At 43.5% G+C, this 15845-nt stretch overlaps 1 protein-coding gene across 2 annotated transcripts in view; it reads left to right on the top strand.

The window, feature by feature from the left end:
• usp53a (ubiquitin specific peptidase 53a) overlaps positions 1-14499 on the top strand; it is a 30121-nt gene extending 15622 nt beyond the window's left edge. The window contains exons 10-17 of one of the 2 annotated variants that reach the window (XM_079295371.1): positions 2361-2529; positions 4351-4497; positions 5088-5234; positions 7056-7863; positions 8549-8616; positions 12030-12096; positions 12205-12920; positions 13010-14499. In XM_079295371.1, coding sequence (XP_079151497.1) covers positions 2361-2529; positions 4351-4497; positions 5088-5234; positions 7056-7863; positions 8549-8616; positions 12030-12096; positions 12205-12920; positions 13010-13086 — 2199 coding nt within the window. In that variant the 3' untranslated portion in view covers positions 13087-14499. The remainder of the gene's footprint in view (positions 1-2360; positions 2530-4350; positions 4498-5087; positions 5235-7055; positions 7864-8548; positions 8617-12029; positions 12097-12204; positions 12921-13009) is intronic. The other variant, XM_079295372.1, reaches the window with a different exon arrangement.
• The last annotated feature ends 1346 nt before the right edge of the window (positions 14500-15845 follow it).

Genomic DNA, 15845 nt, shown 5'->3' with positions numbered 1-15845 from the left:
TTTATCTGGACACTGGTTCTTCAACCAGCCATGGCCCTGCTGACATCTACTACGATCTTCATGATTAACATTATTAATCCTATTACCGACACCATTAATGCACAGTACTGATTATTAATCCTATTACCGATACAATTAATGCACGGTACTCATTTTGTCTCTTCCCCGGAGTCCTTGTGCTTCCTCTCCTCACAGGTTTCCATGGAGCATGGTTTCATCTGGACCCTGGTCCTTCCTCCTACCATGGCCCTGCTGACTCCAACTGCTAATATCACTTTTATTATTACTCACATTACTATTTCATACTACCGATACCATTAATGCACATTATTGACCTGCTTCTTCACCAGAGTCTCTGTGCTTTCTCGCCTCACAGGTTCCTGTGTATCCGGGTTTACCTGGACCAGGTCTTGCCTCCTGTCGTGGTTGTGTCATACATTGAATGTGCTGTAATTACATTGAATGTGTTGTAATTCACTATCCTGTTCTACACATGACATCATTGCACGCCTGTCCATCCTGGGAGAGGGATCCCTCCTCTATTGCTCTCCCACAGGTTTCTTCCTCTTTCCTCCCCGTTAAAGGGGTTTTTGGGGAGTTTTTCCTGTTCTGATGTGAGGGTCCCGGGACAAGAAGATGTCAAACGTGTACATATTGTAAAGCCCTCTGAGGCAAATTTGTAATTTGTGATTTTGGGCTATACAAAAATAAATTGAATTGAAATTGAATTGAATCATGTTGTGGGCATGGCCAAAACCGTTTATGGTTCCAGCTTCCATCTTTGTTTTCTATAAATCCCAAATTGATATTTTAGGGGATTTTGCACTGTGAATCAGATAATACAAGCAGTTTGAAGACATCATCTTGTGCTTTGGGAAATTGTAATTGTGTGTGATGTGGATTTGAAATTCCATTTTACAGACATGGGGAGAAAAAAAGTGTTAATTGGTAATACACAGCAACACGATTAATATGAGCTATTGCAACACATGAAAAGCTTTATTTTCATGTTTTTATATCGAAGTCTACAGTGAGTTTAAGAGTTAGTCATGATTCTTATGTTGCATCTTGCGTCAAAATTGTCTCAGGTTATTGGTGTACAAATGGACCACAGGAACCTCAAACTACTCGTGGACATGTGCTTCTTCTTATTCTGAGTTGATGGAACATGGTCTTATTTTACAAGCCGCAGCAACGAGTAGCAATGTTCAGCCTCCTATCTCCAGCACAAAGTCTCTTTATCGGCCAATAAGGGCCACATCGATTGCCCTTCATGAGCCTCTGGGTTGCTAAGCCTTTCTGGCACTGAAGAGCCAGCTCACCCCCCCCCCCCCCCCCATTTCTACTGCAGTTCCCCGACTCTGTCATCACAAAGTACTGCAGTAGTGAAGCTTAACCAGTAAAGATTATTGTATGGATCCCATCACTGGTTAAAGTTGAGGTGTGTGTGTGTGTGTGTGTGTGTGTACCGTTTATAGGCTGTGAATTCTTTTGTTTCACATCCTCACAATTTTCTCGGGGACTGTGGTGCAGCGGCTGGCTGGCTCTGTGTCAATCCATCAGCAGCTTGTGCTGTGTGTGCAGCCCCCCCCCCCCCGACTGAGATGGAGGAGCTACAGTGCTCAGCGCCTGCCAAGTCCGTACCTGGGTCGAAACTTGCCAGCTTTTCTGTGTCTCCCCAAATCCCAGCCACTAAATGACTCCAGTAGTGTAGCCTGATGGTTGCTTCTCCAGTGCGTACAATGTTTGTTCAATGTGTATGATGAAACGCAGAGGAAACGCATGACCTGTGAGTTACAGTACTTGTGCCTACGACTCTCCATTCTGGTGGAAAATGATTTTTCTTGTAACTGACAGTACTACTAGACACCTGACGCAGGTATTTGTTTGCCATTTAAAGTTTCTGCATCAGTAGGTATCATTGAAGGTAATGGTATGGATTAGATGTGTTCCATATTTAGGTTATGTTGCCAAAACAACATTCAGACAAGTAGGTGCAATGATCATTCCAGCCTCATGGTGCTCTGAGCATGGCTGTTGATTTTAAGTCTTTTACAGTCCAGTAAGCGTTCACATCAAGTCTATTTCTTTATTATCTATCTCTGCAACATTCCGTTGTTTTGCTTTGCATTAGGTCCCCCCCCCCCCCCCCCTTCCACCATTATTTGCTTAATTACGGAGCACATAAGCATCTGTTAGCCTGCCTTTGTGGTGCCTTCGTGGTGGGACACGCACCTTACACAGCTTAGTTAACGAGGTTGGGCTATTCGGCCTCAGTGTGATATATTTGCTCTCAACTTAGACTATGTGCACAAAATCTGCAGATGCATTGACCACCTTTCCTTTGTCTTTTGCTGTAGATCGGCTCCAGGTGGAAAGATGTGGTCAGCAAATGCATCAAAGGTCACTTCCAGCCTCTTCTCCTCTTTTACGCCAACCCAGACGGGAGCGCTATCGCCGCAGATGATGCCTCAAGACAAAACAGCAGCCACTCTCACTACAAGACCTCCGTCAATGGAGAGATGCAAGGTAGGACCTGTTTCCCTCAGTGCTGCTTCTGCATTGGTTTGCATTAACTATGTTCACTGTGCCAACTTCTACTGGAATAATGACCCTAATAAATCAGAGGTAATAATGATGACATTTAAAAGTCCTCATCATTATGAACACGTAGAGATGGCAACATAGTTATAATCTGTGGGGGGAGATGAGGTGTTAATTTCGTGTCCTTTTTATAAAAATGACAACATCAAATTCCTTTGGGATAGATATGTCTTTGTTGTTATTGCTGCTTGGTGGTACGTGTTCTTCTTTGCTTTCATAAACCATAATCCTATCCCACATGACCTATTTGATTATAGTGCCAGGCTGTAAAAGCCTCGTTAATATGTAGCTCAGCACGGCAGCTACTGCTCTCTTATTTATTTATAGTCGTAAGAATAGTGCTCGATGTGGAGGAAATAAAAGAAAAACTCATATGCCTCTGCAAACATGGCTTGTGCCGAGTGTTTTTTACAGGTAGGTGGCAATTTAAAAAGACAAAATGTTTTTATGTAAACTTCTTGCACGGCTGTTGATTTAAGTGGTGCTTTTACTTCCTGAGCACACATTTAAAGGAGACATATGATAAAGAAACTGACTTTTTGAGTGCACTGCAAAAATATGACGACCCGGTCAGTTTTTTGTGGGCTGCACAAGACTTCGGAACAAACATGTGATTCAACAAGCCTTTCGTTTGGCTCCCTTTCCTCTGTCGCCTTTTTTTGCGAGTCAATCAGGGCAGACTGGGCTTTTTTTTGGGGGGGGTGGCTAAAAGAGACAAGCTATGTGGCTGCCGCGATTGGTTGCCGTTATCCATGACATTGGCGCTGAAAATGCGTTGCCATCAATATTTTAAATCACAAATACAAAATGAAATCCTCTGTTCTTGCTGCTGCTAAATACACGAATACAACCATAAAATAATCTGCCTGCTACTTGAGAAATTACCTTGATTATCGGCTCTGTGTCACTGCGGAGGGAGACCCAATGCTGTTCATCTGCCCGTAGCCTTCTGCCTGCACTACAGTGACACAAAGCTGGTGTGTTGTGACGACTTATTGCTGCCTTGTCCTAAAAAAATACTGGTCTATCGCTTTTGATTGCAATCGGGAGAGAATATGGGGAACACATTTTGATACTCTATTATATCTTTGTTTAAGATTTCACGGGTTGCATATTTTGTTTTGTGTGGCATCATACATAAACATGGCCTACATTTGTTAAAATACCATTAACTTAATTGAAATGGTCGATCTTGGGGATCTTTTAAGATTAATCAATGACATTTTCGAAAGATTTAAATGGAAATTCAGAAAAACCTCAGCAAACAAAAAAAAAACCAATTCTTTATAGGACGTGTAAAATCCCAGATCATATTTTCTGCCTTTGCAGGCAGTAATGAAAATGTGTTGACGACGGCTGAATATCTCTGCCGTTGGGATTATACATCCCTGGATTTGTTTGGTTGGTGAGGTTTTTATCCCCTTTAAAGATCCTCCTCCAACTCTGCATGCTGGCCGTGCCCCAGGTCCAAGCTGTGGCAGCCGCTCACTGCCCCTCAGAGCTGACAGGGTGCCGGACCAAACTGGATGATCCTGCATAACCTAGGGAGACTTTTGTGTGGATCTTGTCATTTAAATTCAGTTTCTTGGTGTCAGGCACACGCTGTGTATTTGTTTATTTAAAAAAAAAAAATGTAATCATAAAACTTTAGGAATAAGGTGTTTTGAAAAAGAAATGATTCATATATGGCATAATCTTGACTTGATTTTCATCATGTTTAAGTTTCCTTTTTTCCTTCCTCCACAGGCTTAGAGTCTCCAGTTGTAGCCCACAAGAAGCTGGACCTCACCAGGGAGAATCTGAACGCTCTGTTGGGCCACGGCTCTTTCAAACAGAAGAACCCTTCGACCCTCAGCAGGGGCAGCGTTCAGACCAGTGGAGAACGGGGACCAGGTAGGAGAGGAAATATGAAAAGACTGAAAAAGTGTTGAGAATGCAAAGAGAGAGAGAGATTCGTAACTCAAGATGTGGAGGAACACGCTGCATATGTTTCCATTTTAAGATGTCAAACTGAGTGTCTTTCACTGATCAAGAGTGAAAAACGTGCAATGAAAGAAATGTCCTGCAAAAGAAGACATTGGGCGTTGGTTGTAGTTTTTAGCCAGTGTCATGACTCGTCATTAATAATGGCGAGAGACAGAGCAGGGAAGCCTCTGCATGTTTCCCACCTTGCCGCCTTTTCCCCTCACGTAGCAGAAATTGTACCGCATACATCGGCACAATGTTGTGCTGTGAAGTTTGTATCGGTCTACACACTCTCCAGTTGCTTTGTGGGTGCTGGGGGGACTAAGAGATGGAAAACAGTGACCAGAGAGGGGACGTGGTGACAATAGATTAGACTCTGTGATGAAAATATTTTAATGGTGTCTGCAGCGGAAAACCCCACCTGATTTAAGTTCCAACTTACATCCACTCTGTCCCTCCATTCAGGGAATTGTGCCAAATTCTTCATGGTTCTACCGGTCATCTCCTTTGTTTTGCAGTGAGAATTGGCACCAGCGAACCCAAGAGTCGCCTCAGGGATATCTCTCGAGAAGTTGCCCAGAGAGCAGGAGAGCTGCGTGGGATGCATCCGTCCAGAAGAGAGCCTGATACGAGCGGCCATCGGAGGCCAGATTCACGCTACAGAGGTTGGTCGCACATCGATAGTGTGTGGATTAATAGAAGTGGAGTGTATACGCATTATAACTGTCAGGGCTTTAAGACACAAAAGGCTAGCCTTCCACTTCCCCAGCCCTTATGTAACAGTCTGTGTCAGAAAGGGGATTAAGTGCTGACGTCTGTTGGGGCCTGCCTTCATCCCACTCTCTCATATTCAGAGCCATTGGTTCTCCTCACTGTGGTCTGCATTTACAAACATACACAATACAGTAGATCTCATACTGTGTGATTTCATTAGAGGGGGAATTTAACTCAAAAGAAATGCATATTCCTGGCACAATACGCCCATGTCCCATTGACCCCACACACCGTGTGTTGGTTCTAATCAGTCGGCTGATTGGTCGACTGCTTTAATACTCTTTTAGTACATCGCTGCTTTCAATTAAGTATCAGTGAAGGGATTATGGAGCACAATTCTACCACACTCCCAAATCCACCATGTCAACAACAGTAGCCCGTGTTAGCGGCAAGCTCACGTCCCCATTATGATTGAACGCAGTCCGCTTAAGGAGGCTAGTGTCTCTGCCGTGGTGAATGGCGAGGCTGGAGGTGACACTGCAGTTAATGTAAGTCGTATAAATTTACAGCAGCGGGGCTCATGACCAGGCTAGCATTTTGCTAAAAAGTCTACTCGAGAAAAGCTTAAGCAACTTCGCTGCTCGTATTGGACTGTGGGATAACCCAGAGGTATTGATGAATGATTTCTGGCAGTATTGCGTAAGACATTTTTTACCATTCTTCCAACATGGTCCACAGTGCAGAACCTCTGTGTGTGTGTGTGTGTGTGTGTGTGTGTGTGTGTGTGTGTGTGTGTGTGTGTGTGTGTGTGTGTGTGTGTGTGTGTGTGTGTGTGTGTGTGTGTGTGTGTGTGTGTGTGTGTGTGTGTGTGTGTGTGTGTGTGTGTGTATATACATATATATGTAGAGCACAATGTTCATAGTGAATTATCGAGCACGAAGTCAGCAAAATCCAAAGCAATAGGTACTGTATCTCTTGCGGGCTTTCCAAGGACTGACAGTTCTATGAAGTATTAAATTCACTCTTTGTTCCTTCAAACGTGACGTTGCAGCATATCAGATTGTCCAAGCCATTTACATGATGGCTCCAACACAAATTAAATAGAATTGTCTTTTTGATTGTTATTTCCAAGATTGAAACAAAACCTTTTGCAGACGATTGAAATCAGGAATGTCGCTGCCGGAGATAAATAAGTGTGTGCCGGTGCATCTATAGTGTCCAGGACGGCTCTCTGGCCATATATACTGAAAGTGGCTATTATGGCTGGAAGTGCCCTTGTAAAAGCGGACATAATTTGTCACACACGGACATGTCATTCCTATACATGTAGGCCTATACACACACACACACACTGTGTCATGTGTTTCTGCATGGCTGTGCCTGAGCCGGTTACCCTCTGTGTACACTCTGTGGAAGAAAATTGACTCCTGTCGGCTGTAATTCACACCGTCCTGTCACCTGCACACATGAATGTCAGTAACCCCGTTGTCGTCGTGTCCTTCTCTCTCTTGCCGCCCAACTTGCACTGTGCTTTAGCACAGCTTTGTGTCAAGGTGTCAGTCAAAGTCAATTTTTGGTCTTGGCATCAGGTGATGGATAGATAGACAGACAGATGTTTGACAGTTTTAAGGTGAGACAAGTTTAAATAGATATACTGTATCTAAGTAAATAGATTTCACATATTTCTAATGTTAAAATTCAAGGTCTTGAATCATGATTTAAAATCTGTTTTGGCTGTTCCAGCTCTCATGAAACTTCCTTTTGTTTAAAAGCAGATCCGGGTCAGGACAGGACCTACTCCCGCTCCGTCTCCCCTCCAGAGAATGGCTTCAAACAACACCTGGAGACTCGTCTGTACAGCAGCCAAGGAAAAGGTCCCATACGGACTGAGCGAACACCGCACCTTGGTGGACGGTCCTCGCACGAGCCCCCTCGCTCTCACTCGAGGGTCCAAGTGTTGCCCAGAGTGCCCAGCGTCGGTAGTAGTCATCACAGCCGGCGATTAGACGAAGTCTCCAACGGATACGATACCGACAGCAGCCAGGACTCCAGGGAGCGTCCCGGAAGCCGCAGCAGGTCCAGCCGCCCCTGGAAGCCCATGCGCGAGGCGTTAAACGTGGACAGTGTTTTGAGTGGTGGTGGCGGCGGTGGCGGCGGTGGCGGCGACGGTGGCGGTAACTCAGTTGGTCAAGAGCGACGGCAGCACAGCCCGCGGAGAAGACCCAGCAGCCAGTCGCCCTCCCGTGACCGAGAGCTCGACAGAGATTTTACGTGGGGGGGCAGAGAAGAACGCAAACCGAAGAGCCTCATGACCATCTACGAGGACGAGCAGAGGCACGAAACGGACGGCAGCCGGAGCTCGCTGGACTCGGCTGGCCGGGGCGGCTCCGGCGACAAGGACGGGTCAAAGGGCTCTGCGACTCGTAAAGTGCGGAATGACAACTGGAAGATCCAGCGGACTGAATCCGGATATGAAAGTAGCGACAGACTCAGCAATGGCTCGGCAAATCTTGTCTCACCTGTGGTAGACAACCTTTCTTCCAAAGACCTGCGCACCATTCCTGAGCTGCATCTCACAAGGTAAAAGAGTTTTTATCAGCCAGGTAGACAACAACTTGGCTCGGCAATTTCTGACCGAGATGTCTGTTCCACAATTTTTGCTGTCTGATAAAAGTGTCAGAACTCTGCTTTGTCATCCCACCCATGCCCTACTCATTTATGGATTTGAGTCTCAAAAGTGCTGCCATCTTTAAATGATTTAAACATTGCAAACAAACTGTTCTAAGAATAGCCAGACCCATTTAACGTAAATGCGCACATGGCAGATGTGCCAGCGTTATTATGTTTGGCTGTCATTTGATGGCTTTGTCGTACAGGTTTTGTTTGGAGATAATGATCCCGACTCGCTGACGTCTCCTGGTCTCGGAGGGGAGCGCCAGCAGATAGCTGGCTTCCTCAACCGCGAGTGAATTATTCAAGCCGATCTCTTGACAGTAAATTGCTCCTTTTTGTTCCGGGACCGGGCTACAGCCTGAAGTCACTAAAAATGTATGAAATACACGCAATTTTATTTTGGTAATATGGCGCTTTTCTTTCAACTAGTTTCATAACGTTTATTACAACTTCTTTAAGCATTTAACAGCACATACAACGCATAGCAGTTACAAACGGAAACCACACCTGCCCCACAGTAACCACACAGGGAAAGAAAGCAAGCGCTTCTTTTTCACAATAACGTGTTTTCTTCACATTTTTTGTATTTTAGGGATCACTTCCCTCAGAGAAGAAGCGATGATTTGAAGGCTGACATATTGCACTCCACATACTCCACTGGTAAGTAATTCTCACGCTTCATATTTCTGCGCACCAATAGCTTTGGGTTAACGACGTCTGCTTATTCTGTATATTTACTGGTGACACCTGTGTGTACATCATCAGAGAGAGCTAACATTTTACATATACAGCGGTTAAGATTTGTTATATATTTAGACATTTGGTAGGAGTCATTAAAGCAAAACTAGGAATATCATTTTGTAATTTCAACATGTATGTAATAAGTCCAGACTAAATCTAGGTTTTCTTTCTGTTACATTGTGGAAATAAACCTTTCCCAAAGGCTTGGCCCTGACATTAAAGAAATCTCCTCTGCTCAATAGGCTTCCATGTGGCGTGAGGATCTGAAACATTATGATAGCACTCAGCGGTTTCCTTGATTTATTGTTGCATCAGTAGTGTAAGGTCACAGCCTGATTGATACTGTATGGAAATCAGCGTGCTCTGGTCCCCCACTGACTGGCCTTGACCTTTTTTTTGAGGCAATGAAAATGCCATTAAGGAGCACTGCAGCTATGTCAAGGTCCCAAAGAGTTCTAAACTGCAGCATAGAAACAGCAGCGATACTTTGTCTTCCTTGAGTTTCATTCAGAGTTGAAAATAGCGTTTTGCACAAGTGCAGTGAGTTGGAGAAACAAGCATGCATGCGTAGTGTTGAAGGCTGGTCTTGTCATTTTGTTTCAAATTTCTCTGCAGATTGTCCCCTGAAATAATCCTGAAAGGCTTGTCTGTATCCGCTCATAGATGATTGCACAAACCTACATTTTATACTAAGGTGTTTGTCGAATGTGTTACCTTTTTTGTATGAGACGCACTTAATTTCAAATGATTTGAAAAGTATCTTCAGCTGCATCTCGAGTTAGACTTGATTCATGTGACGAATGCCGCATAATGCGGAATAGTTCATTGTTAAACCTAAACTTATCTCCGATCGGGTCTTTGAGTTTGCTTCTTCAGGAGCCATTTTAAAATCAGTGTGGGGAATTTACACCCTGCTGTCTGAAAATTGTATTGACAAGCTGCAGTTAATGTGTCCTGAGGCACATTTGGTTTGAGCTGCAGTTTCAGTGAAGGCTGAGCAGATTCCAGTTCTCCATTTAAGTCCAAAATCCTTTCTCAAATCTCACACACACACACGTGGGTGGGTCTTTGCTGTTTTTGACTAATCATTGTTACGCTCGTTTGTTGCATCAAACGAGGGGCCTCTAGTCTGGGTCTAGGCCACTCTTAGTCACCTTATTGGCTCCGGTGGCCCCTGCCGACCTCATCAAGAGTCTCACTTGAGACGCTCTTACGGCTCAGTTTGCAAATGATTGATTATTATGATTACACAAACAGAAGAGTTGTGTATTTTACTTGGCACTCATGTAAGTGTAAAACCCCAAGTTATGATTAGTATGAGATATATATATATATATATATATATATATATATATATATATATATATATATATATATCTCCCCCCTATCTGAAACAATGCTTGTGACACAAAGTTCACTCGGCATAGTGTCCCGTGCCATATACAGCAGAACTCAGAGAACTACAAATCTCAATTTGACAGCCCTGAGAACTGAAATGTGTAGTTTTTTATTTTATTTATTTATTTATTTATTTTTTGTCGCATCAACAAAACTTCAAAGGGCTGTCAGGAATTTTTTGCATGTACAATTTCTCAAAACCTAGGTTGGGTTTGCTTTCATGGTCTGTGCAGAGGCACATTTTCTATTTCCTCGAGGAGTTTCACACCCTGACAGTTGGTGTAATTGAAACGATGTTCTCTGTTCCCCTCAGTTCAATGTCCTGAATAACTTTTAGTGGATAACAGCAGGTGCCTCTCCTGAACCTTTCTCAGTTGTGCTTTGTGTGGAAATGGGATTAGAGAGTCATTTACACGACTCGAGTATCTCTGTCCTTACAAGTGTTTTTAAAAGATGAATTAATAGTAGCACACTCATGGCATGGCTCTTAATATGTCAACCGATGAAAGCTCCCGCATTTATTAAGTGCTAAAAAGAAACAAAAAATGCAAATCAGACAGCTTCACATTCATTTCTCCGAATAAGTAACTTGCTTTCAAGTTAACGAGCAAATGTGAAATTGTGTCGCACACCACTTGGTGCAGTTTAGATGGCACATTGAATGCCGCTGGAACCGTAGCCTAAGCCATGCAATCGCAGTACATGGACGGCTTCCCGGGCGAGTGCAGTAGGCCATGTGAACAGCAGGACACCTTGAGCACATCTGTTTCGCTGGCATCCGCAGCTACAGCAGCCATCCCCCAAAAAAAAAAAAAAAACTCCACCGAGATGAATGTTTTCCGGAGATAAGCCAGAGCCCTGAATCTGAAGAATTGATTTGAATACAATTTGGATGGAATTATAGCGATTCATTTGATAGCCTGATCCAGCGGCTTTCTCCTCCAAGCCTTCTCTTGGCGACAGTGATGTGAACATCAATATGAGAGAGAAAGCATTGTAGAACGGCATCCCTTTTTTTTTGTTTCTGTTTTTGAGAATGATATTGTTGCAATTGCTTGCCAACATTGCAGATCAGCGTCATCAAATTGTGAATTGCCGCATGGACTTAGCGGCTTAAAAATGCAATAGTGTTGTGGAGGGGATCTGGAGTTTGGAGTCTGACCCTGGTGTAATTGCATGCCAGCACAAAGGATTTAGCCACCAATGCTTTGAGAGAGCACAGCGGGGGGGGGGGGGGGGTGGGGGGGGAGAAGGTATGCTGACACATCACAGATGGTCCTCAGCCACTCACTCTCTTCCTTGTCCCGTTAGTCAGCTGTTGTCTGTCTCAGGCCTTGTAAATCACACCCACCCTGCTAACTTGGCTAAGCTCCCACACCTAGGGAGCCCTTTCTAAACATGTGGGTTTTTGCTGATCTAATGACTAAAATCAGCTATTATCTCATGAGTGCAGCATAATTCATTGACATCACTTATGACGCGATTGACCCGACTGGATTGATAGAATTGTCCTTGCTTTCATTCGTATGCGGATGATGCAACTTCTAAATCTGCTCGGGTTCATTCGGGTTCCTTATTGTTTTATTAGCGCCGTTTGCTCAAAGCCAGCTGGATATGTACCCAAATTCCCTTTGAGGGGCCACGTCAGAGTGGTACACGGGGGGCCTGAGGGCGCTCTGCCAGACTCGCTGCTTTGATACTTCCTCTCACAGCACCAGGCAAAGGACCTCCCCATGACCCCTGTTAGATAACATGTCTTTGCTGGAGAGACACAGGGAAAAACAAAAAAAAGGTCCTGTAGCTGTTCAAAAAAAAAAAAAAAAACAACGGCAGATGTTACACAGCTCTATTTTTTTGACAATCTGCTAGTGATGCCCATGAATTTACAAATGAGTGTGATGTAACAATACTCAAGAGGCTTCGTTATTGTTCAGGTGAACCAGGAAGAGAATCTCCAGATCTACGAGACGGAGACATCCTATCCGGTCAGCCAATACAAAGGTAAGAAAAGGGGCTTTTTGAAAGAGCGCTGTGTAAGTTGTGTGTTCATTTGGCTCGCGGGCAAATAAAATACTGGGTTTTTTTTGTTTGTTTTTTCCCCTGTAACAGAAGAAGAGCCTTCCGGTACACTCCTGGGATTTTTGAAAAGAACAATGGTCTGGACAGCGAACAGGACGGCAGCCCTGTGAGCCCCGTGCCTCGTTACTTAGCAAAGACCAGCAGTTCTGAGTGGAACAGCTCGGATGACCTCGCCGGACCGTTCTCTGAACAAGAAGAGACTGGCCCTCTTGCCCACATAGACCCTTTCTCGCACAACTATCCCCCACCTCTACCCCCCAAGACCTTTGCCAACAGTCACGCCGACCCATCTGCCGTCTACTCCCAACCCCCGGAAGTGCCAACGCGGTCAAGCCCCCGCTACGAACCCAAAAATGGCTTGTCCCCACTCTCGCAAACCACCCTGCGTCGGTGGATTGAAACGCCTGCCGATCACCGGCTTTCATCAGATGCCAGTTCCAAGTCGGGGTCATCGGACCAGGACAGGAACGACCTGTCGGCCAGCGAGAGCGACGAGAGGTTACCCAGCCCAAACCTCGGACATCATGACGGCACGGACTCCCCCGGCCTGACAGACATGGCTCTTCCCACCACGTACTTTTCTGTGGATAGCTGTATGACGGACACTTACAGGGCCAAATACCACAAGAGACCCGCCCACATGAAAGCAGAAGACCATACGTCATCAGGGGAGAGTGACGTGGAAGGAAGGCTCCCTTTGTCAGATGTTCAACCACCAGAGCTTTCCAAAAGCAGATCAGAATTAGGTACCAATGATAATATTCGCACAACGTTTTTTTTTAAATCATTTTCGTAAATGTTTGGATTAATTGAGTCCTTGGCTTTTGTCTTACAGGCTATCCTACCACAAAGACCACTGCAAAGTGGAACCCGATTACTTCAAAAGGACTTGATGAGCACGGTTTCCTATGATTTTACCAAAAGCATCAATCGACCTTGTGTGACTGGATGCCAAAAAGAATTGCTATGCACTATGGCTGCTACAGTTTGACTCCTTCTGACTGTGATGTGTATATGTATGCATGTATGTATGCATGCATGTATGTATGCATGTATACATGTATGCATGTATGCATGCATGTATGCATGTGTGCATGTATACATGTATGCATGTATGCATGCATGTATGCATGTATGCATGTATACACACGTCGTCATACAGAAAGTCGGACATGAAACTGGATGCCAAAGAGATTGTAAAAAGAATGGCAGGTGTCCTTAATAGCTAATCCTTCTGTTTTGGTATGAACTACTAAACGCTTTGGATGAATAGTGAATTTGCACAGTAAAGAGCACCAGAAAGGTACAGAAACAGTTTTGCTGTCTGGACTGTCGGCGCTCAAAATCAAAGGGGTTAGGTTCGTAAAGAACGTGTCACAGAAAGCCACTTTACCACACAAGAGATGAACATTTTTATTTTACGTGAAGAAATCCCCAACTTCTTGCTGTTCTACTTTCTCCCACTTCATGAAATGACATAATATACCTTTTTTGTCGATTTTGGAAAGTAGTCCACCCTATCGGTCACTCTTTTGGCACGACTTAAAAATGGATCCCAAGGATCCGTGTGAATGTGAAGCTCCAGGACGCCCACATATGAGACCTCGTCATAGGACTGATAAGGCAGGGAAACTTACAAGCTCTGCTTCTTGTTGGTACGTGGAGTTTATTGACCTCTGCAAAGAAGACGTTTAGTCATTTCCTTTGTCTCGAGGTCTGATACCTCTGATCGCCAGGGTGTCCAGGGCCTTTAAGGTGATGGGTACTTGTGCTGAATTGATTGATTATTGTTAGAAAGGTATGTGACACAGTAACTCCAGGCACATCCCGATCTCCTCACATGCACACCGACACACATCCTGAACTGTGTTTTCTGTCTTTGCACTGTATTTCTGTTAGATTCTTTTTACACTCCGAACAGTTATAAGCTTCATTTTGTTTCTTTGTTTTTTAAATCAATAATGCAGTTCCCTGTTCCTATTTCTTAAGAATAGCTCCTATTAGCAGCAAGTCTGCACTTGTAGGACATGGACATGTACAATTGTCATCTAGAGATAGATGAGTGTTGGTTATTTTGTTTGTTTTTTGAGAGGGGTTATTGATAATAACATGTTTTAAATCTGAGTAGTGGACTACGTTTGGGTTCAAAATGTTTTCTATATGCAGCAGACTAATGCACAGTGCCTTTTGTATTTTTCTATGTCATGACCACATTAGATTGGAGCCATGATTTGTACAACTGTGATTTGAAAGAAAGAATTTTTGCAACATTTTATTTTATTTTTATTGATTAATAATTGTCAAATAAACCATTTTATTTAACCATATGTGTGTGTGTCAAGCTATGTTCTATTTAAGAGCACAACATTTAGAATATAACCATGTCGATCTTGGATCTTTATTATTTAGTTGGAGGAAACAGTCTTTGATTAATATGCTCACTTTGAAGTCCTGATGATAAACCAACATTATGAATATTTTTTTACTGAAAGGAACGATGTCCATCATTGTATTCCTATGATGCTGGGATACTTGGTGATTTGCTGCCACCTGCTGCCATGTATCCTAATGCACCTACTAAAATTCACAGGCTCTAAATCTTGTAGTTCTTACGCCACACAGGACCTCGCAAATTTCCCAAAATGCAAGTTTTCCGTCACACTCAAAGGGCATATTGTATATTTTGGTAGGTAGTGTCCAATCAAAGTCTGTTACAAGGACACGTTCCACTTGAAACGGTCTAACCTGATAACAATAAGTGGCTCTGTAATTAATGGAGCGTAAAATACTTCCATACTCAAACTAAACTGTATAATATATACATATTTCAGAATATTAAGTTAGTGTGGCTCTGTAACACTGTATACGTTGTATCAGCTTCATCAAGGACTTGTCAAACCTTATAGGGGTGTTCGGCTGTACCAGTATTGACAATAACCGTGCTATTTACAAATTAAATATTGATATAATGTTCATACCACACATGATAAACAATGTTAATGAATAATTTAAGAGAAAGCTTTTTTTTTCGTCTAGATTTTCTGTTATTGTGACAGCCCTGCTTCAAACTGTTAGAAAAAAAACCTCAAACTGAATTATTTAACACAGTGGATTCAATATACCTTCATTCCACGAATGAGCTATGAAATAATGCTGAAGTACAATCAATACCCAGGGACGGGGGGCTTATTCAACGGTTGGAATATTCCGACACATTATGAATTCCTTCCGGAGAGCAACTTTACAGCCGCCTGCACGGCGGAGTCACCATACCAATGTTTTGACTTTGAAACAAAGAGATGTCAGGACTGTTGTGTTATGTGGGTGTTCGAACATAATGTGATTATTTTCTTCATGTCTTCTCAATGATCCCAGTGTCTCCTGATATGTTGACATTTCAGAACATCAAATGAACGTACTGTTTTCATCCTCAAGAGGGAAGTAGAGGACTTTGCGTCGCTCTGTATCTCGGTCGGCCTAAATTACAGAACGTTTGTGCACAAAAGTGGCCTATTCTTTCCATTGTTAAGACGTTATCCAGGTGTTCACAACAGGGAAATGCTCACCATGCAATGTATTGAGAGAATCCTGACAATGTTCTGTCATTCAGTGCTCTGCTACTCGTTGCGTGTCACGTCTATCATAGTTTTGGTGTGCTTAAATCTTTGCTG

This window comes from Melanostigma gelatinosum (assembly GCF_949748355.1).
Source record: "Melanostigma gelatinosum genome assembly, chromosome: 23".
NCBI lineage: Eukaryota > Metazoa > Chordata > Actinopteri > Perciformes > Zoarcidae > Melanostigma > Melanostigma gelatinosum.
This window is presented reverse-complemented; position numbering and strand designations above follow the sequence as displayed.